The sequence below is a fragment of the Geospiza fortis genome, unplaced genomic scaffold (assembly GCF_000277835.1).
Source record: "Geospiza fortis unplaced genomic scaffold, GeoFor_1.0 scaffold346, whole genome shotgun sequence".
Lineage (NCBI taxonomy): Eukaryota > Metazoa > Chordata > Aves > Passeriformes > Thraupidae > Geospiza > Geospiza fortis.
Genome location: NW_005054361.1, coordinates 709,988 through 735,180, shown reverse-complemented (window position 1 = coordinate 735,180; position 25,193 = coordinate 709,988). Strand labels below are relative to the sequence as shown.

General features: G+C 39.0%; 2 protein-coding genes across 2 annotated transcripts in view; one reads left to right on the top strand and one right to left on the bottom strand.

Annotated features, from left to right (window-relative positions):
• Window positions 1–8,504, top strand: part of AVL9 (AVL9 cell migration associated) — a 33,019-nt gene extending 24,515 nt beyond the window's left edge. The window contains exons 13-16 of the mRNA XM_014308179.2: window positions 186–303; window positions 1,069–1,122; window positions 2,984–3,072; window positions 3,901–8,504. Coding sequence (XP_014163654.1) covers window positions 186–303; window positions 1,069–1,122; window positions 2,984–3,072; window positions 3,901–3,995 — 356 coding nt within the window. The 3' untranslated portion in view covers window positions 3,996–8,504. The remainder of the gene's footprint in view (window positions 1–185; window positions 304–1,068; window positions 1,123–2,983; window positions 3,073–3,900) is intronic.
• A 3,473-nt stretch (window positions 8,505–11,977) lies between these two features.
• KBTBD2 (kelch repeat and BTB domain containing 2) lies at window positions 11,978–18,685 on the bottom strand. The gene is made up of 3 exons (XM_005423915.2): window positions 18,146–18,685; window positions 15,133–15,298; window positions 11,978–14,700 (listed from the first exon to the last, which is right to left on the bottom strand). The coding sequence occupies exons 1-3, from the start codon at window positions 18,313–18,315 to the stop codon at window positions 13,165–13,167; spliced, it is 1,872 nt and encodes a 623-aa protein (XP_005423972.1). The 5' UTR covers window positions 18,316–18,685; the 3' UTR covers window positions 11,978–13,164.
• Between the last annotated feature and the right edge of the window lie 6,508 nt (window positions 18,686–25,193).

Here is a 25,193-nt window from a genome sequence, read left to right as displayed (position 1 = left end):
TATTTTTGACACTTAAAAATAAACCATTTTTGAAGTACCCAGGTTTTAGTATTGGAGTTTTAATTGTTATGGCCTTGATAAGAGCCTGGAAAATGAATTTTTCTTACAAGAAAAAAAGTAATTTGTCTTGTAATTATTAAATCTCTAATGAATTTCTTCGAATTCTCTGTATTTTAATTTACCAGACAATGAAAAGATTTTGTCAGACTTTGGAACAGGATTTGTAACAGCCTGGAAAAATACCCACAACTACAGAGTATGGAATAGCAACAAGCATCCAGCTCTTGCAGAGGTAAATTCTAGGTAAGGAAACTTTGTAGTATTTACTCTAATTCTGGGCAGTAGTTCTGTGAAGAAAAACATATCCAGAGTCAGGAGAAGTGGAACTTGTTCAAGTTGATTGTCAGCTGTCCCCAGCTACAGAAAGTTTGTCATTCCTCAGGAATTGTCTTCAGATGGTTCTGTTTTGTGTTAATTGCTTCCAGGTGTGCAGGGAGGAGCTGTGACCAAGGTTGTCACTGGTGGGACAGAGGGGAGCTGCCTGTTCTGGGTGTATTTTCACTGGGAGATTTGACCATGCCAGGCTTGGTGCCATTGCTGGCTGTACATGTGTTCTGTTTGGTGTGGGTTATTACCCTGCTGCAGGGAGTTCTGTTTGCTTTTACTTTCTCAGTTGCTGTAGTGTGAAAAAGGTTTTTCCTTAGACCTACAAAGCTCTTTTGGTCTGCTTAAGGGATGTTTTCTATTTGCTGTGTGCTGCTGGAAGGAGGTGCTTTTGACTTAGTGTGGAAAGGTCGTTAATATCTCATCTGTAAAAAGAAGGCACCTTTCAGGTAGTTCATAAGATATCTGTCATTTAACAGTCACTGCAACCCAGACTTCTGTGAAGTATTGAGCTATAGAGTATGAAGTATACTGCTATAGAGCAGTATATCTGCAAAATACTTTTTAAACTTTCTTTTTTTTTTTTTGGTAAGTCACAGAGGGGAATACAGCTAATAATTGCGTGATACAGATTCATCATGAAAAATAAATTAATTTTTTCTTGGGTTTTTCCTCCTCTTCTAGCCATCCATTCCAGGGCCAGTACTCTGTATCAGATGTTAAATTAAGGTTGTCACAGTAAGTACATAGTACTTTGATTCGTATTTTTTAGAAGTTTGGTCAAATATCAATAACTGCATAACTGTTGCTATAATGAACTCAACAAGACAAGGATTCAAATTGGCCGTCTTCATGAAACTATACTCAAAAGTTCTGCTGCAAAACAGCACCACATCTAAAGATGAAACATTTGTCTGAAATTAATAATTTACAAAAAAAGGCAAATGTGCTATTTTGTGTTGGACATCATATAATACAGCCTTGATTTTTTGCATTGCAATTATAAGGTTTTTATACATCTACTTTTAATTTGTCAGCTGAAACTGTTAAAACCTCCAGCACTGATTTGACTTTAGGTCTCATTATTAGGAGAAAACAGTTTTGTTTTTTTCTTCTTTCTAATTAGCTGGTTTTTAATTCATCATTGTTCTAAAACTCAGTTCACTATATGCGTAGTGAGATGTGGTTCAGTTCCTTCAATTTACAAGTTTCAAATGAGTTTTGCATAGTCTTCTTGTACCAGAGTCAGCTGAATTTTAAGTTAATCTCAACTGTGGCCTTTAAAATTCAAGTCTACAACTCAGTGGTGCGTGTTTTTTCCATAGCTGTTCAGCTCTAACTGAAGTCAGAATTCAGCCTGGGGTTTATGCACCAGGCAAAATGGATTTTTTTTCTCATTTAGCTCTGCTGACCATAAAACAACAGTTTCTCTCTCTTTTATTAATGGATGATCTTTTACAAAGTCTTAATCTGCAAGTTCTGGAGGTGTCTATAACGTTGGGCTGGTTTTGTCCCCTTGTTTGAAAGGGGAATTGCTAACTCTTCTGGGTAGTGTGACATCAGTGTAAAAGGACCAGTAGTTCTTAGTGTGATTCTAATAATTATTTTTACAACAGTGCCTTGATTCTCCAGGTGGGACTTTGATACTAGATCCTCATCAAAATTACTTGCCTTTGCAAACTGAGCCTGGTTTTGGTGTATTCTGTTTTTTCTGCTTTTTCCATCTACACTGAAGATTTTGAAAATGGGGAAAGAATAGGCATGATGTGTTGTTAAGTTTCACATTAATGCGTTTGCAAAGCCTTGGACTTTGTGGACTTGAAAGTTACAATTTAAAACTAAGTGAAATTAATTATTTTCAAGTGATTGTATTTGTGCAGTAGAACTGATTGCTTTTGTGCTTTCCTTTCCAAATTATGATCATGTCTGTCACTTTCTTGCATTTATTTAACAAAAGCATGAGTGTAAATTGTCCTTGATCAAAAATTTAATCTTGGACAAAGATACAAAGTAAGCTTTGTCTAGAAAAAAAGGACTGATCACTTAACCTTTAAATAGAACAGCAAGTGTATGTATTAGGGCTAAGAATTCCCAAAACTACTGAAAACATGACTTTGTAATTTTGATCATAAATGCATTTTGGTAAACATTTAGGAAAGATTGATTGAATATTGGAATGGGCTGCCTGGGGAGGTGGTGGAGTCACTGTCCCTGGGGGTGTTTAAGGAAGAACTGGATGTGGCACTCAGTGCCAAGGTCTGGTTGACAGGGTGGTGGTCAGTCCTGGGTTGGACTCCATGATCTCAAAGGTCTTTTCCAACCCCATGGAGTCTGTGAAAGGTTTAAAGTGTGCTGTCCAAGAATGAACCATTGGGTGTTTTAATTTCCTGTCCTGCTAGCAGCATCTTTTCATCCTCTGAGGAGCTTGCCTAACTGATCTCTGTGAAGGAGTTGGGCTTGACCATATATATGAACTATATATACATATATATACGCTACGTAAATCTGTGTGTAATGATACATACTTTAACTAGTTTATTTACACCTGAGAGTAATAATAAGTCAGCAACTAACAGTCTTCAGTATCTCTCTTGTCCAGTTCAGTGCAAAACAGTGAACGTGGAAAGAAGCTTGGAAATGTGATGGTTTCTACCAGCCGGAATGTGGTGCAAACAGGAAAAGCTGTCGGTAAGAAATCTATTTAAAATCACTTTACATCTATGCTGGATCTTTCTTGAAAAAGCATCCTATTCAGTTATATTTTGTTTTAGTCCAAGTGTACTTTATAACATGCACAAATCAGAGCAACATTTTGAAGGTACGGCTGCTGATTGACACTTGTGTAATAGCAGAAGGAGAAGCAGCTAGGTAAAGAAATTAGTGTACGTCTTTTTTCCAGTGTGGCCTGGAGGTGAATATGGGGAGAGAGATGTTCAGGTAAGAGATTCCGTGTCATCTGGTAAATACATTAATCACCATCTGCATTGAGTTGTTCTCACTCAACTTTGATATCACTTTGACTGAAACTAACCCAAGCTGGTTGAGATCAGAAAACGTCCTTGTGTCAGTTTCTGCAGATTTCACAGTAGTCTGTAACTTTCTGGAAAAGCAATTGTTGCCCTTGAACAGGGGCATCATCACATTGTCATCTTGCAGTGTGAGTTTATGGGAGTTCATCCATTAAGGGGTCTGATAGGCGTTTGGCAATAGCTGTGCCAAAAATTGTTTAACTTTCTCTTTAATTCTGTTGGAGTCTGTCTTTGCTTTTTGCTGTGGTGCGCTCTGGTCAAAAGTGCCTTTCAGCCCAAAGTCTACCAAGCCTTCCCAGGCAAAGGACACCATAGGCCATTTCTGCTGAGCTGCTGTGTTCAAGTTCTTGGAATATTTTCTGGCACAGACTCTGTGCCACATCCCAAATTGGACAACTGATTGAATAATGTATTGTTTTTTTAGTATTTCGTTGTAGCAACCCAGTAAAGATAACACTTTGCTATTGATCTTTGTTTTGTATTGCAGGTCAGTCTGTGGGAGGAGCCTTCACGAGTGCAAAATCAGCAATGTCATCGTGGTTTTCCACTTTCACACACTCAACCCAAAGCCTTGGGGACTAAATGCTGGTTTGGCAGAATGCTGCTGACTATTTCAGGTGCAATCTTTTCTGAGCTGTAAAAAGACCACTCCAAAATGTAGGAGTGGAGATTACCTACCCAGGACCAAAATAAGGTGTATGTTGCTTGCAAGCAGATGTGGAATGTTATTATTCACTTTCCCTAGAAGTACAGAAGAATGGTGAGTGTCACCATACAATGGGATGGCATTTGCAGTGTATTGGTTATATTTAAAATGACTACTTCTCTTTAAAACTGAGCCTTTATAAAGACATTAGCAAACAGGGCTTGTTGCAAGCCAAATGTGTTTGACTTTAGATTTGTACATTTTCTTGGATGTTGAAGATATTTATGTAAAGTAGTTCTATTTTTCAATCCAGATAGCCAAATGTTTGTGAATTCTTGTTAGAAATAAGCAGAATATAAATAATAATTTGTCTTTTAGGTTGGATTTGAGAGAATCTCTGCAATCCTTAAAGGGTGGAACTTTGACACTTTTACCTGCAAATTAAAATCAACAAGGTGCAGAGTAAGACTGTGGCTGACAAGAGTTTTCTTTTCCTCTATCCCCCTTGTATCCATGTAGAGTTGTTTGAATGAATCTTATCTCTAGCTCTCTTTGTGTCTCCAAATCTGTGTGACAGTTGCAAAATCAGTAGGTTTTTTTCATGTTATGCAGTAGGCCTTCATACCTTTGCCTGTGTTTTGGCTGAGTTTTTCCCCTGGGATGTGAATGGGATTCCAGTTGGAGAGATCTCTTCAGGGAAAGAATTACAAAGCATTTCTCCCAAACTGGGATTGGATCATAGACAGTTTTGTAAGTTAGGATGTAATTACAACATTAATGTAGCTGCATACATATGAATATGAACTACTAAACCCACCCAAAACTAGCACAGGTAGCAAACTCTGTGGGGTTTTGGTTTTTTTCCCCCAGTAAAGTAATGAGGACTCTTCCAAATGAAAATCAGCAATGTGGATTTTCTGTGTCGACTCAGGGAATGTGTTGTTTGGATAATTGCTTTTTTCATAAAGAAAGTTACACTAGAATTGAGAGTAACTAGAACAGCCCAGTTAGTATCCTTGTGTGAAGAAATACAATAGTTTTCTTGAAAAGGTGTGGCATAATGCTGTATTTCCTGTGTAACATGCATGTGGTGGTTTCTGTATGCAAGCGAATTGCACTTCCTGCATTTCTTGATTCCAAGGGAGATTATTTCCTTTTTTCTTGCAACGTGTGTGCCTCTAGATGCCTTCTGACATCCCCATGTGTTGCTCTTAACATTTTCTACATTACATTATCCAGTGTTCCAACTTTTCTGTACCAAAAGACTCTTAGTTTGTTGCCTCATCAGTACCTGTCAGCATTTTCCCATGTTCTTTTCTGGGGCCAAGATTTGTAGTCATGGTTATATTTCCTATTCCTCAAATAAAATGCAGCAGCTGCACAAGAGATAAACAAGAAGGCTCAAATGTTTTTAGGAAATTATGTTTTAATTCCTTCTGTGCATTTGCAAAGTTAATAGAAAAGCCACACTTGCATAACATTGTCACTGTCCAGCAACTTTTGGTTGTCAGTTATTTTGCTTCAGTGATTTAAAAAGATGGGATCTGATTTAAAGACTTCTTTAATTTTTTTTTCCAGGACAGACTAGATAAAATGACTGTGGAAAACCTAAAGGCAAACAGCCAGTTTGAGTAGTTTGATTTGAGAAGGGCAAAAAAGGCCCCTAAAGCTCTGATAATTTATTGCTTCTGACACACAAGTAAGATGTATTTATCGAGCTGCAGCTATTGCTCCTGGTCTCTGTGTGTCTTTGTATCTCTCCTCAAAGTTCTGATGCTCTTTTCTGTTTTAGTCTACAACTCCGTAATAGACATTTATATCTTTTAAAAGACTAGATATTATTTATATGCAGTGAATTAAGACTAGAGCTGTTTATTCATGGTGTGTCTGGAGCTTTCTGAATCAGCATGCAGATAAGAAAATAAACACTTGCTTTTGTGAAATGACTAACATATTATCTGCACTCTGGGATTTAAGTGGTCACAGTCCATGTTCTAATGAAGACTGAAGAAAGGTGCATAAAGGATTTAATCACCTATAAAACTAATTCCAGCAACTTAAGGCATACCTAGGTAGATTTAGGCTTAGGAGCTCACAATGGTGAGTTCTAGAAGCCAGGCAAGTGGCTGGTATTTACATGTACAAGCTGTAGAAGCAGGACCTTCAAGGATCCCTTTTGAATACCCTTGTCTGTGTTACCTCTTCAACTGAGTTTTCTCTGTTGAGTTCTCAAGTGCTCCAAATTTATATGGCAAATTTATTAGCTCTGCAGTCCCCTTATTCCCACAGGTTCCTTCACTGGCCTAGGAGTATGAGAAGATTAGAGTATTAGAAGATATTCTGACCTTTGTTTGTTTGTTTGTTTGTTTGTTTTCTGGTGGATTAATCTGAGGAAAGACAGAAGGAGGTGCCCTCATTGGCTGCTTGTTGCTTTGTACAGTGATTCTGTTGTGACACTTCACTTTTTTTCTCATGGGCAAGAAGAGCAGACAGATCTTTCTCTGCAGCCTTTTTCTCACTGTCCCAGCTGTCTGTGTTGTGGAACCAACCATACAACCTGATTAAGAGTATTTTCCTTTCCTTACAAATGACAGAATAAAAAGCTTTTCAGTCTTTTTAAGAACTGACACCCTGCTAGCAAGTTGGACTCAGATTTAAACTCAGATTTAAAGAGTGATTAAGACTTAATGAGTGGGTGGAGATGAAGTGATCTGCATAATTAGTTGTCTTCATTAACATCTACGTTTGCTCTCCAACATTTGCTTAAGCTTACTTTTGGGCTGTAGCAAGGCATGCAGCCACTGAGGTTCATCTAAGCTCATGTAGTTCTCTTCTTAACTTAATGCTTGTAACCTCTTTAATTAAATCCAATGCAAATGCAACTTATTTTCCTCTCCTCTGCTTTAATATTTCCAGTACAGGCATTATTAATTATTCAGAAAGATTTAGGCAGCTGACTTCCATTTCAAAAGCCCTGACATCTATTTCTGCACTGTAAGAAACAAAGGGTCCTGAGTGACTTGGTGATAGTGCCTCTGATCAGTCAGCTGGGAAGGTATTGTTACAGCTCTGTCCTGATTTGATGTTGCAGAGGTATTTCTGGCTGTCAGCATGCAGCACACACTGACTTACAAGTAACACAATAGCACACCTCTCAACTTTCTCTCATCACAGGCATCAACCTCAGCTTTTTGTATGTGCCAGCATTTGAGGAACTGCCTGTTGAGCATAGAAATGAGATGTAAGTCCCCCAAACCCCACAAGACTTAAGTGTTGCTGACCTTATATTTCATTTGACTGAAGTGTTCAGCATCTTTCATCAGTCATTTTCATGTCATAACCTTAAATCCTCTACACACCTCACACCAGTTTCCTCAAATGTCACAGTTTAATTAGAATTTTTAGGTCAGTGTTCAGGTACATTGCACTTGTTTGACTTTGTACTTCTGTTTTAAGCACCTTTGTAATTAAATATAATATTTTGCCTAAACAAGCTTCTGATTTCCATACAAAATATTACTAAGCAGAGAAACTAATGTGGCAGTATTTAATTGTAAAAGTGAAGGTGTGAATGCAGTTTTTAAACATAGGAACTACTGCTTGATAATTGAACATACAAGTAATGTATTTGATTTTTCCTGTGCTGCTTGAAAAATAAAATACATCCAGCCTGTTTAAATTCCATCTGCTCAGAAAGCTGTATTATTTTAATAAATTAATTCCACCAGAAGACACTTGCAGGCATCTGGTTTTGATATTTGTAGCTGCTTGTAATTCACTGGCAGTATTTTTGAAATTTGTCTTCCATTTAAACTGATTATGGATGCTGCTTTTTGAAAATTTAGGACAAAAGGATCCTCTAGAGTGACTTTTTATTCCCTGTGGGTGCTGCTTCTTGTGGATTGATTGAAGTCCTCAGGAGGTCGCAGACCTCTCTTATATCATCAAGAATTTCAAGTACAACTAAAATTTTGGTGTAGATTTAGCTTCAAAGTAACTTGTAGTTTCTGTGGATTGTGACATCTGGTCAAAATCAAGATGTTGTATAAATTAATTGCTGCACATCCAGTTCTCTGCCATAGGGAGCTGTTTTAAAACTTCAGAACTTCTACTGCAGCTGTCACTGTACCTGTCTGAGAAGGATTTGGTAATGGTTTTCCAGAAGGAGGAAACTGACTGCCTTGGGTAATGTTTAGATGTGAGTTAGACAGAGGTTCTGTCTAGAGAATGGTTGCAATTCCCTAAAATTTGTTAAGGTTTTTCTGACCGTGTGCAACTAGTTGGGCAAAGACACTGAAAGATAAATTAACATCATGCTTTTTATGCACTGCAGTTTCACTTTCTTGCAGGTATTTGGTTTTCATTGAAAAGGGCAACATGGAGATTATTCATTAAAGGGAGAAACACTACATTATTGTATTATGATTAAAGATGTATGAAAAGTTGCTTCCTGGTGTTTCGAGTCTTTCATGCTATATTAGAGAAGGGACTGACTTAAAAAAGCAGGTACAGAGCTTTACTTCTGTGATGTTTCTGGTCTTGACCCCATTCTTTAACAAACATCAGAAGCAGTGTTTGGATTTTTCCATAAAAAATAGGGAAATGGATCACTTGTGTCAGTTAAATAGTGAGTCTTACTCAGATTACCTTATTCCTACAAAATGACATCATGTGTGCATAACATCTGTACACAGGTGGCTCAGTCTCAGTTGGGATGGAACTTGGAACTCTAGCTCTCTTGAGTCAAGTGTTGGATCATACATTGCTCCTCTTGTAATAATACTTCAAAATCAACTGATCAAGTAATGTGTTTTTTTTTTCTTCCACCCCTTAATTTATTGACTAATATTGATGAAAGCACAATTACTGTTTGCCTTAATAGTAGCAGAGAATGCCTACAAAATCTTTTTTTTGGTGTGAATCCAAATCACCAATACTGTGGCACTGCTTTCTGGATCAGGTGAGCATAATCAAGCATGAATGTTTAGACTGGAGGAAGAACAGTTATTTGAAGGGAAGGCAGATGTATAGCTGTCATCTTGTCTTAAAAACTAGGAAATAGCATCACTTGCATACTATATGAAATAGATGAAAGATACTGGAGAAGGGAACTCAGTTGAGCTCTCATGTCTGAAGAAATGCACACAAAAACACAGTGGAGAATTTAAAAGCCCAGGCATACCAAAAAGTGGCAAAAAATGACACTGAGCTTAACATACTGCCTAATATGACCTGTGGTTACTGACTTTGCTGCTGTGAAAAATGTGTGTGTATATGGATTTTGCCATGTGCCAAAGAGCTGAAGAGCTGTCAGCTCTTACATTTTGGACATTGTTTCATGGTTTTTTTCCCTTAGACTCTTCCTCTGGGTTTTTAGGCTCTGTAAGAACTCTGCCTTGCTGAACTGTACTCATGAGAAATGTTGTAGGAGGGAGGTATTTTAAATACTTCTGAAAGTGGAACTAAACAGAACTTTGTGTGGCTAATGTTAAGCATGAAGTGGAAAGAAACTGGTTTTAAGGGTGAGCCTGGTTCAGAGTCTGCCTAAATTATAATTCCTTTCATGTAGGAATTCAGAGCAAAAAAGCAGGAAACAACTGGAAGGTAGCTGGAAATGGGAAACAAAGGAGGAAAAACTCTCCAGGCTAGTAAGTTCAGTGGTCTGCAGGTCTGTCCACAGGTGTCCCTTAGCTGTATGCAATGTGGCAGGTACTTGTGCATCTTAGTGAGGCATTGAGAAGTGAAATGAGAAACACTGTGAAAAACAGTAGTGCTTTAAATGTTGAAATAATCTCTAAAATGTTGTCAAATTATTTCCCCCCCAGATTTAACTATCTGTCTGAGCCTGGTCCCTGCAAAGCTTGGTACAATTCACTGTCCCAGATCTGACTGAACCTTTACAACTAAAATTAAACTTGCAATTAGTATGTGTTTAAACAACTGCAAAAATGACTGAATGCATTAAAAATTAGCAGAGGCCAGATCACTTCTTTTATTACTTTAGGTAAGGGAAACTGAAACTATGTAGGACTGACTTAAATTAGCTTTACCAGAAAACAGGTAAACTTCTTTGCAAATGTAGCAGAGCTTGAGGACATGAGTTGATTCACTGAAACTTGTATGTAAATGTGTTTCAAAGCCAAGTACATGTTGAATAGGCTAAGATTAAGCTGAAGCTTTGTAGTAAGACACTAGTTAGATATCTGTCAAGGCTTTAAGCATATTTGCTCCATTTATGACATGAGAACTGCATTTTTTTTCAGCTGTTGTCTTTGTTCCTGCAGAAGTCTTTCTCTAATTCTACCACTAGTGACCACTTCCAGACAGATGACAATGCTTTGGCTGCACAGTTTCCTTCTTCAATTATGCAGGGCAGGAATTTAGACTGGAGAATAGCATTTGCCAGCTGTTTTTCTTTGGGATGAATACTGGCTCAGAAAGCAGTTGTGTAAGTGAACTACTAGTATGTCTTTAGCAGTCACTAGAGAACTGTTCACCACTTGACTAGTCTTGTCTTTAGGTGCCATATTATTAATAACAAATACATTTTACATAAGGTACTGTATAATCTTGGGCCACATAAAAAACAAAACATACAGGTAATGTACAGGAAAAAAAATATAAAAGGTGCAGACAAGCAGGAAGCCATGCAGACTGTCTGCATTTCAAAAGATGTTCCTAAATGGATAAAACCAAGTTCTTCCAGGTTCTTTGAGGCAGTTGTGACTTACAGCCATGGCAATTTAGTATTTCCTATTTAGTATTTCTTATTTTGTATTCAAGTCCACTAGTTTTTTTTGTTTGTTTTCCTCCAGTAAGAAACTACACATAATGTTTTAAACTCAAGATGAGTGTTCTCAGTAACAGAATGAGCCCACTTTGCCCCTTCACTAGCTATAGATCTAACTATCTGCAGTTAAAAAAACAAAGCCTTGTCCTAAAGCCTAATGCAGCCTGATAACAGTAGGATGAAGTGAGAAGGAGCCACAGAAGTGAGCAGCCCGTGCAGGCTGCAGTTACTTGGATACAGCTCATGTTTTTGCCTGAGGTATGTGATTCTCCAAACTGCAATATAAAGGAGTATCTGTCCTTTTTATGTATGCTCCCTTGCACAGGCTTGCAACATGAAAGCAATATAAACAGACCTATCAGCAGGAGCTCCTGAGTCACCTCACACCTCTTATCTGAAATATGTAGGTGTTAAAAAAAAAGTTTATGTAATGGTAAATGCAAACATGTTATGTCACCTTCATAAAAAAAATAAAAATTGGTAGCTTGCCATTGTTACTCTGAGTCTCATAAATCCTCACATGGCACAAAATGCCAAAGCATCTGGAAGAGTTTTATATAAGGCAGCTTTCTTATCTAAAGCCCCTTTTCTAGTCAAAACCTTTAAAAATTGTACAAGACAAAACTTTGTAAGCCCCCTTGAGACCTAGCCCAAACAATACATAGGTGTTGTCTTTATTGAAGGCTGCAGTTGTATCTACTGCAATAAGAAACAATTAAGGAAAAGCCAGTGACAGTCTGGACAATGGAGTAAATAAATTTGCTCTTGATTACTTAAGACTGAAAATAGGTCTGCCATGTTCTGAACTTACAGAAAATGTTCCTCCTTAATGCCTGCTGTTCTTCGCTTTCAGTAGGGCAGAATTTGTACCATGACCAGAGAAGTGCTGATTTACAAAAATGATAGCAGGGGATTCTAGTCATATGTAATCCTCAGTTTGACTTCAATACCTAATTTCCAGCTTCTGCTGAGTAGTAGTGAGCAGAATCAACTTAACATACTCATCTCCAGGCTTTTTGCAGCTTAACTATTTCTAGCTGCCTTCAATAAGCTACTTGCTACAAGTGTGCATGTGGTGGGAGGGTGGCACAGCTCTATTTATTTCAGCCAAAAAGCACACACAGGCAATTGGATTCAGTCTTTTTTAATAAATTAATGTCATTCAAAATACAGTGCCAGAACATGATGCAGCTGAACATGCTAGTAAGGTTTGTCATGAAGCACCTGTGTTCATGTTAGGTTGGCGGCACCCCGCTACTGCTAGTGGTTCCTGGGATTAATGCCAGAGCAGCACTAGGCATCTGCTGTCCTGCACACACAGCACAGGATATTCCTGAAGTTTGCTTTTCCCCCCAAAGTAAAAAACCTGACAGCTAAGGGATATCTATACACAATCACACTACAGTAATGCTTGTTATTAAATTAACAGAAAATAAAGACCTGGTTAATCCACACTAAAACTTCGTTTTACAATGGAAAAATACATCAGCAGCAGGAAGTAATATACATGAGCCAATGTTACTGTAATACAGAATGTGGGGGCATTTACTGATTAAAGCCCCACATAGACCCGCACTATGAGGGCTGGCAATTCCTATTGCAAGCCCAGCAACTTAAGTCCACACCTGGTAATCTACCAGCTGCTTGGAAGACCTGTATTCTAAATAGACAGGTATAAGTTAGTGAAAATAGAATACATGCACCTCATCATACAGCTTGACTGAACCTGCAGTCATTTTGCCCAGCATGTTACCATACAATGGAAGATCTACCCTTCCTACCACAGGTGTAGATCCATGGGATTTGTTTCTTTTTCTTTTAATGGCATTACTATACCAACATAGATATTAGTATTTAGTAAGTGCGGCACAGTCCTTTAATTAGGCCACACTGGCAATTATATAACTAGCACTTAAGTAGAATATCCAGAAGTAGTTAAAATGTAACTGGAAGATACTTTCAAAAGAGTTGTGACATCATCCTAGAAACAATAACTACTTTTTTTCTTAAGCTAATTTTCCTGAATGGAGACTTCATAGAACTAGAATTAATTCTTTAGACAAGTCAGATGCTCAAGCTCATGATATACATATATTTTTCTCAATTATCTGATAATAGTATTTGAGATTATGGAAGCATATCTGCTCTTTTCACTAATTCATACTGAATGGCGGCAAGTGTTAGGTAGGTAAAAATACAACTCATGAAAGACAGCTCTGAGATTTCTGTCCCCAGACCTGTTCTTTCACAGCCATTTATTTCTTTTATTATTTTATAACTGAGCACAGACTCAGTTGTGCAGTCTAATTTGGGAGCTATACAGGTGGTAAAGTAACCATCTCCCCATCCAGCTCGAATTCATCAGCTCCGTCTGGCGAGAAGAGATACGTCGGAGGTTTCCACGGGGACTCTTCAAGGCAAGATGGATACAGCTTTCCTACAGTGCACCGGAAGTCTTTGCCCAGGTCCCACAGCACGCGCTCCGATATGTGCTGCCTCAGGAACCAGCGGTCAAGTTCCAGGTCATACTGGTAGGTGGCATACTTGGCTCTCTCGTTCATGTGGGTCTCCCGTATAAAGACACATAAGGAATTGGAGATGACAACGGCCCTGACGCACGGGTCGGAATAGCGCTTGGCAGGGATGTTGGCTGCCATCCTCCATTCGTTTTTATTCACGTCGTAGATCTCCACTGTTACAGAAGACCCATCCACAGTACTGCTGGGCAGCCTTATCCCAGAATTGCTGGCAATATGCAGTCCTCCGATATAGAATATCTTATCACCAAAAGCAGCAGCTGAGGCGAAACATCTGCTCGTCTGCCGCATGGCCATCTCCACCCAGGCGTCCGAGCGGGGGAAGTAGCAGTACATCAAATTGTGCGCCATGACGTAGATGCAGTTGTGCACCGCCACAGCCGTGCTCCACTGCCACGCGCAGGGCAGGGGGCTCACCATGGTCCACTCGTCCTTCTCGGTGTCGTACCTCTCCACAGTCCTCCTGTTGAGCTCCCCGCCGACGCTGTCGCCCCCGATGGCGTAGATGTATCCTTCACAGCACACCAGGGACGGCTTGATGCGCACAAAGAGCATCGGCGTCTTGGGGAACCAAGTGTTCTGCTGCGCATCGAACCAGTAAAAGCAATTCACAGTCCTGAAGGCAGCCTGGAGTTTGCTGCTTTTACTGTGATTGGTTTTTGTGTTCTTCAGAGGAACTTGCCCACCTGCTATATAGATGTCATTATCGGGAGTTACCAGCGTCCCAACCTTATGCAAGTCGGCGGGAGGGTTGCAGAGTTTGTAAACCTTTTCTGCCTGTGGGCTGTAACAGACAGAAGAGTAAAGACTACCAGGGTTTTCAGCAGCAGCTTCGATGAATATCATCATCTCCTCTTTTGTCATGCCAAGTCTGGGCTTGAAAAATTTGGGCATCGATTTGTACAGTCCTTGCACCACCACTGATTTATCATTAGGTGGCAAGCCTTGAAACCAGGCTCTCTGTGTTACTTCTGAAAGTGCATCGATCCGGATTTGGCTAAGAACAGAGGACAAATACTGCGAGCGGGATTCCGTGTTGTACTCCAGCCATAACATAGCAGCCTCACGCACTGTCTCCTCCTTTTCCACATTTAAATTGTCACTGCTTAAAATATCTATCAGTAGATCATGTGACAGTTGCATGAAGGCCTCCTGGTGGTACACAGCTGTGAACTTGTGCTCCACCATTCTTTTAGCACTCTGTTTTAACTCCTCACAGCTGAAGAGATCAGCAAAGCTTAATAGACGCACACAATTTTCCGCATTAATTTTTTTGATTAAGTATTCTCTACATCGTTGTAACACATCATCTACCTGTAATGCAAAGAAAGACACAAAGTATTACACATACAGTCTATGCTTTCATGTAGCAGCAGCACATAAAGTACCTGTGTCTGGTGTTGAACAACACAGTTCAGGCATGGAATACTATACATACACAAAAACACAGCAGTGACTCACTCAGCTGCTTCATACAGACTGAGTACACAGCGTGATTATGTCTGCTGGCAGAACTAATTTTCTAAATGTTAGAAGTAAGCTGGTTTACTTCCAGCCTTCCAAAGGGACTGTCATGCAAGGAGGGATGGCTACGTGAAGCAAATTTGGCAAGCAACTGCTCTCTATACAGAGCAAACGGAGCAAAAGTGTTTTGAAATTACTAAATAGGAAAGATCTTTTAACAAGATAAAGAATAAAGTGGTTCAGAGATTAGGAGCTGTTATTTCCTCCTGTAAACATTCCTACCTGTAAGAAGCAGGCAGTTTCATAGAGCTGCTCTACTGTGCTGTCGCTTATTGCCAGGTTACCCGTGTATGCGTAAGTGATGATGATCTGCAGAGTGGCTGCATCCACATTCCTCAGGTGTACGTGTGTCTGTTTGCTCTCACTCAGCCCGCTCATGAACATGGCTCTGAGGAGAAACACACATATTAAGACAAGGATCAGCAGTGAGTAATCTTAAACAGTCACCTGTAAGCCTTTGGTGATTACACTCCTAAAGGTGAACAGTCCTTTTGCAGGCCTGTTCACAGGTGTTTTGGATTTACCTTGGGCTGACATCTACTATTTACAATATAACATTTGGATAGAACATCAAAAGAGTAACATCAGTGTCTTCTGCAGAAATACTTTATATTCATGCAAACCCTTCTGTGTTAATCAGCAGATAGCACTAATGATTTTGGAGTTTTAATGACACAATTTAAATATTTTCTATGACAGGTGATAAGAGGGAAGAAACATCCTCCAGAAAACACTGTTGAAACATACACAACTAGATTTTAGATTCTAAACAAAAGAAGCAGATTTATGTAATGGACTGAGCTAAGTCATATCAAAAAGGATGTTCCTCTGGGAGAAGAAGAAATGGAGCAAGGACTAGCACTTTATGAATTATTTCTTATATACCATTCATCATAACATGCAGTAAACTTCACATTTGCAGGCAAAAATCAATAACAGAAAAACCTATCAGATCTAATCTGGGAAAAAAAGAGTGAGTATTTCCATTACATCTTCCTGAAGAAGACTAGAAAGGCAATTTAAAACATTATTATTGTTTCCTTAATGCTTCACACACCTCTTGCCCATCCTGGTATTTTCATTGTAACACAGTTAAGAACTAACTGCAATCTGGTACTGTAAGCCATGTACTTGTCAGTTTTCTTAAAACAGGGGACATTGGTTTCAAGAGCTTTATATTGATTCAGGTTTGGTCTTTATGGTTGTGCTAAAAATTCAGTTCAAGGCTCTTTATATTTATTTGGGCTTTTCTTTTTAGGAAACCAGGCATGAGAGAAGTTAGAAGGGACAGTGAGTGCACCTTTTAGTCCTGCTTCTTGCTGCAGAGATGAAAGGGACATGGAGATGAACTCCCTAAGCAAAGCCATTCCAGCAAGCATCTGATACAAAGACAGAATCCCATCCCCATTTCTCTGTCTTCTTCTAAGCTCCTTAATTCAGGGCAACTTGCATTTTAGGAGGGATCACTGAGTATCAACTTGCTGTGAAGCTATTTAAAGATAAACAAGAAAGTACAAGATAGGGATCACTGAGTATCAACTTGCTGTGCAGCTATTTAAACAAGAAAGTACAAGAGGGTACAGAGACTCCTCAGAAAGGAAGAGGGAGCTCTTGGAGGCTCTGGCTCTTGCTCACACACTGCTGAGCAGCCTGTGCTGGAGCAGGGCTGCACATCATTCGGACACAAAGATGGAAGGTAAGCTGGCTGCAACCACACACAATGGCTGGATCACACAGAAAGATGCTTCGCTTTTCTACCCCCTCCTTCAGGGCTATCAATTTTTCATAATAAAGCTAAATTTAGGAAGCTGAACATCTTTTTGTAAACCAAAGTAGAGAAGAAAAACAGAACATGACAAAACCACAAGTTTGATACTTCTTTTAACCAGTGCCAAAACCTCATTCCATAAATAATAAACAAACACATATGAATAAGAGATTTGACTGCACATTCTGATGCAGCACACTGGGTGGACTCATGACAGCTTTCCAACCTTATGATTAACCACCCACATTAAATCTGGTTACATTTTCAGTGGCTGTTATTTTACAAATTGTTGGAACTATGTCATCTGCACAGGGCCAATGGTAATAATTATTATCTAGTGATCACACAATACTTGTTGCTAAAAGTTGGACCAGATTCATCCGAGATGAAAAAATAAACAGAAAAGCCTGCAGGGACAAAAATTTTCTGTAAAAGTAATAAATTAATCCTTCCACAGTTTTCTATAAGAATGGAGACAAAGTACAGAAAACATCTCTGATGTGTTCTGTATAGTGAGCACTGGCTCAAGCAAATTTGTAAACTTTCCAGTGATTGAACAGGAAAGAAAAGTTATAATCCCTCCACAATGCATCAGGAAGGTAGAACATGCATGGATGTCACTCAGACTAGTTTCAAGCTTCAAAATTCCTTCCAGACAGGCAGATTAATTATATTATGCTGCCAACAAAAATGATTAATCACAGCAGAAAACTCATGGTGCCTCATCATCCAGGTCTTACTATGAAGGCATTTACAAAAAGTGGTAGCACTTAACATATCTTATTAATAAAAATGTTTTAAAAGACCAAAACCAGGACACACGGAAAACAAGAGCTACTGAACTAAAAATTTCAACAGCATCTTGGGGGGACCATGAAACAAACAAAAAAAACAAAAAACAAAAAACAAAAAAACCCAAACCACACACAGAAAAACTTCACTTGCATTGCCACAACACTCAAGCAAGGGAAGAGTTTCCAGCTTTGCTGAGCAGGGAAAACCAGATGATTCAGAGAAGAAAGCCATGAACTTGCACAGCAATCCCTACTTTTAGCAGATGCTTCTACTAAGAAACTGCAGTTAAACATGACAATGGAATTCCTGCAGCCAAGTCTCAGTAATTCCTTATTATCCTACCTTGGGAAATAAAAACAGATTAAGTATTTTAAAGATTCGGTGTGAAGAATAAGAAATTTACTAATTTTTCAGACTCATTTAACTCCCTAAAGAAAATGAGCCATCACAAGTGTGATTTTTTCCCCCCCACACTCATTGTAGGAACTACAACAAATATCTAGAATTAGTCCCAGGAAGCCAGAAATTTTATTTTACTCTGTGTTGGAAAGTAAGGATATTTAGGTTTTGTACTTAAGTTACTGATCTTTAAGTCTCTGCAAAACATTGTCAATCAATTACTATTACACTTAAAATCAGGTACCACAGATTTTATAGCATTTGAATACTCACCTGAAATATGAGCTGCACGTTGCAAGAACCATCTTATGGCAGGGAAATTCAGTGCCCTCAACAATCAACACTATGTCAGTTAGCAACTGCTGTTCATAAAAGAATTTCAACTGCTCCAGCAAGGATACAGCATACTCTGTATTTATCTGCCTCTCGTCCTGGGTAGACATGACTGTATTCCATTAATATTTCCAGGACCAGAGAGAAAAGTCAAGATCTCTTCACCCAAGAAAGGTCAGCTGAGTGTTTCTGAAGTAGCCAGGAAAGAAATGGCAGGAGGTCTGTAGCCTTCAGAAGTGATACTGATATAAGGGCAGTGTTATCTTGAACTGCTGAATCAATGTTTCAGACTTTGACCTCCTATTAGGTCATCATGCTGTGACTTGATGTCCCAATCTGTTCAGAGACTTTCAAGAGTGTCTGCAGAGCTCCCGTTGAGATCTATGGCGCAGCAACTGAATGAACAAAAGTGAAGTCTGAGGTAGATTTTGTGGTAACATCTCGTGATCAGTGGCTGCACTTGACTGACTGAAAGCAGGAAAATAAAATTAATTTACACATTAGCACATTTTGGAAAACCTTTCATAGTTACCTCTTAGAAGTAATTGTCTAATAAACATTTCTAAATTAGTACTTCATTACTTGCAATAAAACCCTTCTAAGAAAAAAACAAAGATATGTAAGAAAAATGAAAAGCAGAAGAGTTTGTACATTAATTCTCATATGACCTAGACTCACAAACTACAATTCTTTATTTTGTCAACACAGCTCCTAAAGCTGGAGAGTTAAAACAAGTTTCAGTAAGACTTCATTCCTCTTCAAAGAATTACCCAGATTTCCCACTGAGCACACCTGTGAATTTCATTCAACCATTGATAAGATAGCCACTTTTCCCCCCATTTCTACATTAAACAGCAGGTTTTTCTGCTTCTTTGTTTTTGTCTACTGAAAGCTTATCAATACCAGGCCACTAAAAAGATAAATGCAGTAATTTTAACATTCCATCACTTTCCAGCTAAACTCTCAACATCATTATCAGCCTGTTTATTTCACCTTTGGCATTCTAGTAGAGATGAAGCAGAACTAGCACTAAGGATTAAAAAAATCCCCAAAACAAACAAAACAAAAAACCCTAAAAGTCTATATTTCCAATGCATATTAAATTTATCTACTGCATGCAGAAGGGCTTCACCTATTAATTTTTCCCATTCCCTTGTTTTTGCTTCTGAGTAATTTCCATACAGCCAGGTAAGCTTCACTGCTGCAGACAGGAGGAAAAAAACCCAAGGAAATAACAGGAGCAAAGGGATGCTGGAATAGCAAGGCTCAAAACACCTACAGTGGCTGCCAAGGTCTATTATCTTGTTTGGACATTTCTCCTCTTAAAAATAGGGTCAGGTTTTATTTCATCTTCCACTTGAACACAAAAACCTAATTAAGAATGGGATAGTTGTGACAGTAAAATTACCATCATAATGGGCACCAGAGTACCACAGCTATCAAATGCTTCCAGATTTATTTAATCTTGCACTGTTCTTCTGCATTCCAAAACTGAGGAATAGCCAGGACATGTTTGTCTTGTGTCTAAGATATCACTATCGCTACAGTTCATGATGAACAGAGAATTCAGAAACAACTTGGGTGAAATGACATTCCTTAAATTCCACACAAAAACATAAGATTTAGTGTAAGACCAAGACAGTTGAAATACCTGCAAGCCACACCAAAGATCTACTATTTCAACACAGCCCTGCCTGTAATACAATTCAGAAACAGCTGTCTTTCAACATTCACTCACTTGAAACAGATATGCTTCATTAATGCCACTTTAATTACTACTAATTTAGTGTGCCCGATCTTTTTCTTTTTCAGTCATAAATATACACAAACAAACTCTTAGTGTTCCCTGGTTGTTTAACTGCAAAACAGCCCAACTAGTCAAACCCAATGCTCACTGTCGAGGTGAAGGCAGTTAATTGAGGAAAACAGAAAAGGCTTTGATACTTGGGGGGAGGAGTAGATACTACTGTGTGCTACAATAAGAGATACTAGCACGAGTCTTGACTGGAGACCTTCACCTTTCACGTAACCTCTGAAGTCACTAAACCATAAATACATTGAGGATATAGAGATACTGCTCCATCTAAAGCATGACCTTCTGCCTCAGGTCACAGCTCCTTTCCACCAAGACAGCGTGCATCTCATCTCTGCACTACTGCCCACCCTCCTGCTACTCTGGGAACAGCTCACCATGCAACCCAATCCACTGACAGACTTTGCACTGAACTTTAAACAGCTACAGACACACAGACTCCCTACGTGTGTTAGGCCCACAGCAATAAATAGCTTCTGGCTCTGCTGGTATCCCGAGTCTCTCTACAGCATTGTTTGTCCTGGCTTAGGAGTAAAGTTTCAAGAACAATACAAGCTGGTGGATTAAGCTCTGTTTGGGCAGAGCATCAGTAACACAAAGCTTTAGCAAAAGAACTCATTGATACCATAACTTCCTTTTCTGATGTAACTATAAAGAATAGAAATATTTTTTCAGAAACAGGAAAAAAGAAAACTGATATGCACTGGTTCATTCATTAGGTACCAGAACAAGTCAAAGATGCCATGGAGAAATTGATATACACCTGCTAGTAAGATTAAAGACATTTTTGGCAGAAAGCTGCTGACAGTCAATAACTGAAAAAGCAGACCTGTTCAGCAGAAGACAAGCTGAAACTGTGAAATTAATTACTATAAATAACTGGAACATTTGAGTACGACCCTCAGTAGCAGAAAAGATTGAGGAGATGACAGGAATTCTGTTGCAGAACATTTATGTGATGTGGATCACCTTTGAACCATACATTTACAAAGCTGGAGCCTTTGGTTTACAGAAAACCATCTGTCGTGTACTCCAGGGAAGTGCACATGGTAGGAACATGCTACGTACACGATTCCATTTTCCACATCCACACTGTGTTTTGCTGCCAACAATAACCATTTGCTAAAGAACAAAGTTTTGTATTTGTCACAAAGTCAGGACTCACATCCCATTCCCTTGTAATGGAAATAAATACATCAAGGATCTCTGAATTACTGGTCCAAAACTGCCATAATTTACATTGTCATTTGCCCAAGAGAATTGAATCTGTTCAAAACATTAGGATTAGTGGTAGTAACATCATTTAATGCCTGGAAAATCATCCAAGATTACCTACCTCTCTCACACCTCTTTGGAGAGTTGAAGACTATTTTAAAGGAGATACTCTCCTCACTTTGAGGCTGAAAAACTGAGACATTGAAATAAAAAGCAGCTTGTCCAAAGCCATGTACTTCTGAAGGAGGAAAGCAAGAGCCTTAGCCCGTCCCAACCCAACATCTCTCTCATTGCTCTGTGCCTGATTGGCACACAGTCATTGGATCTGAGGTAAATGAAAAACTGTGTACTTGAGGAAATGTCTACAGATGCACTACTGTCTGCTGAGTCCCAATAACTATGCAGCAGTGGACATTTCTCATTTCTGGATAAAAGATCTATGGCTAAAGTCAGCTTTATATCCTGAACTGAAATTCTGATAGAATAAAAATAATCCCTGAATACAAGTTCTAGGAATGAGACTTTCCCCTTCAACGATGTCACTGGTGTGACCATTTTGTTCTGGGTTGTTTCTTGGAAGCCATCTATCCAAAACAGGACTGGCAGGTAGCTGCTGGAAGGCCACAGGGTGCACCATTGCAAATGAAACCATGTAATCACCAGGTGATATAAAGTATCTCCCTATCAAGCTGGAGAGCAACATTAAGTAACACCTTGATAAGAGGGTTTGTTTTTAAGTAATTATTCCTTTTTGCTAAAGTAATTTTAATGAGGTGGCTTGTTAACACTTGTTCGTGTACTTCAAATCTGAATGAGACCATTCAGAAAATTAGTCATCAAATGTTAATGAGTTATGGGATAGGCTATTAATTGCCTTCCTTGAATCTGTTTATTTTCTGAGGTCAGGCAAAGATTGATAGAGATACATGCTGCACTACATACATGGCAGTGGCACTATACTTCAGTGTATAACAGGGAACAGGTATATTGACTATTTCCAGTTTGGTAGGGAAACATATAAGATACACAGACATAATATTCTTCAACTGGACTTATTAAAAAATGAATTTATTTTCTACTCAAATTGGAAGCAGGGAAAAAGATATATAGGCATCTTTTGTTTGGGGTGTTTTCTGATTCCTTCTGAAATCCCATTAATTAGTCTGCCAGATTAGATGCCTAACTTTCCATAAAATGGTGGGAAACATGTAAAAGATTTATGAAAGTGTCAGAGGTTCCCATCTGCATCTTCAGCCATCAAATACCTCTTGAATTCTAACTTCACTAACTCCAATTCACACTTTAAAAAACACACTTCATTTTCCATATGTCTGGAAGAAAATTTTTTAAAAAACCCAAACAACAACCCAAACTTATCTCCCCGGACATTCAACTTATTTAATCTAGTTTCAACTAATTAAAAAAAAAAAAAACAAAACCAAAACCCAAACAAACAAAAAACAAACTTTAAATACTACTTTTGTGCACTTTCAATCAAAATCCTATTTCCATCCAAGGGCAGCTTCATACAAATCACAAGTAAAAACACATCTAAAGAAGTGAGTCATTCACTATTTTTAACATAATAAAAGGTCAGAATTTGGACCTGAACAACCCTAAGCCAAACTACACAAGCCTTGGTGTGTGGAGATAGCAATCCTCCCAGCTAGCAACACAGTGCCCAGCCCAGGCACTTCAACACTTGGTTACTATGAGGGATATTCTGAGTTACAAACCAGCCAGTTTCAAACTTAACATACCAGCTAATAGCAAGGGGGAATGTGAGTACTAAAACTGATTAGAATCAATTATGTAAATCAACCCACCTAGCCAATAGATCTCAAAGATAGGAAAGAAAGAAGAAAAAAGGAGTTGGAAGCTCTGGATTCTTGAGTAATGTATCAAATTTGCATCCTTGGCGCTGAGAAAGAAATAGGTAATTGACGAAGCAGTTCCAGACTTGGAAGTTTTCCTCTCTTCTAAAGCCATCAAAGGTGTCTTTGATAGCAGAGTAGTCCAGAAAACTGAGGACACCAAGGAGATTCTAATAAGGCAACAATGTGAAATTTCACTAAAAACAAGGAAAGGTTTAATCCTACAATGTTATCTTGAAAATGACTATTCACTTGGAAACTACTATGATTTTCCATACATGTTATGCTTGGGAGGTGAGTTTTCTGAAGCTGCACAGAAACCAGAGACTAGAAATGTCAGACCCCATGTCAACAACATGCTTGGTCACAATGCACTCCTGTTTTTCTGCTCCTAAAGGAAGTTATACACTAAAGGAAATACCTGCTCAGAAAGAAAATTAGCATTTATGACACGATAAACCAACAGCTTAAATTGGCAACTGGACTTCTACGCTGAGCATAGGTAGTTTCCATCCCCAAGGGTGTTCCTGTTCTGTGGAAGACTTGACCTGTTTTGGAAAATTAACCTTTGAAGAAAAGTGGGCCATGGATGTCTCCAGTAAGATCCAGCCACGTATCCTATATAAACAACTTTTTTTTCTCTGAACTATAGTACATTAATTAAGCTAGTCTGTTTTATGTAACAATTTAAATTCCAGTTTAAAAGTACATGTAATTTTCTTAAATATTCACTATATGACACTTAACTATAAATTCAAGCATTTCTACACTAAGAAATTTATTAGTCATTAATGTAGCTTAATTAATTGTAAGTTAGTTCCTGAAAGGTTAAGTATTATAATGGATATCATACTCATCCATATAAAATTTATTCTCAAAGCACAACAGTCAGTAAACTAAGAGAGAGAAATTTTAGGGTTTGCACCAATTCTGGTCTGTTTCACAATCACATGACCAAAACAAAAAAGCCTGCTTCAGCAAAGAAAACAACAACAACAACCATCTGTCTAAAATGGAGTCAAAAATATTAAATAAGCAACATCTTTTCTTCCTCTTTGGACAGTTCCTGAAAGATGCTGCTTAAACATCTTTGAGTACAAAGGGCCCCCTCTACTTGACACACAAAAACAATTTGGAAAAAGGTGTGACACCTAACTCAAACTGTGAGACTACTTGATGTATACATTTACTATTTAATGTAATTAAATTAAATACTAAATACTAAGAATTACCTATTCCTCCAGATAGATTTCTGAGAAACAGAACTATACTCAGTGTGCATTTTAATAATCTCTGAATACATCATCTGAACAAAATTCATGTATCTACAGCCCTAGGTGAGCTCACAATAGCACACAGCCTTTCAGGCCCATCATGATCACAAAGTAGATATACCAGATGTAGAAAAGCCAAGCTGGGGTTTTGCAATAAAACCTCTAAAAATGCACATGCTAAGTACAGCACAAATCCATTTCTAAATCATAATTAAAGTTATTTCAAAAGCAGCAGGTATATATCCCGTTTCATAGCAGAAATAATGGCAAACGCCGGGAAAATGTGACTAACGTCAAAGCGATACTATGCGTTTATTTAGTCCGGAAAAGCTTCCTAAGAATTATGTGACTCTTTAAAGCTACATCCGAGCACGGCAGCCCGCCCTGGTCACTGCAGGTACCCATGGCGTACATATGCCCAACTAGATGGATCAGTAGGGAACGCAGGGGCAGCTACAAGGAACGGCAATGCCACTACACTGCTGCTCTCCAAGACTTCACAGTGCGTGTCCCTGCGAGCGCTGCCAACACAAACACCCAGGTTTGAGGCATCCCCACCTGCGCAGCGCAAGGGGAGCCCCGCACACCCCGACCCCCCATCACAGCCCCCTCCTGCCTGCGGGACGCGGCGATGCTGGATTAGAGGCGAGGGAACACATTTCTTCCCTCTCCCCGATGCCCAGGTGCGCCGTCCCGTCCCTCCACAGCCCTCATCCCTTTCCTGCTTCCCCCAGAAGGAACCGGGCACCTTCCCGCTCCTCCAGCACCGCCGCACTCCCGGCTTAGGAACGATCCCGACGGCCTCTCCTCCT

What these genes read in the sequence shown, in the direction of transcription:
- KBTBD2 (XM_005423915.2), bottom strand. Translation starts at nt 18,315, where the DNA reads ATGTCTACCCAGGACGAGAGGCAGATAAATACAGAGTATGCTGTATCC. An exon ending in ACGTGCAGCTCATATTTCAG is followed by an intron (nt 15,299 to 18,145) that starts GTGAGTATTCAA and finishes GTTTCTCCTCAG; the next exon opens with AGCCATGTTCATGAGCGGGC. An exon ending in AAACTGCCTGCTTCTTACAG is followed by an intron (nt 14,701 to 15,132) that starts GTAGGAATGTTT and finishes TTTGCATTACAG; the next exon opens with GTAGATGATGTGTTACAACG.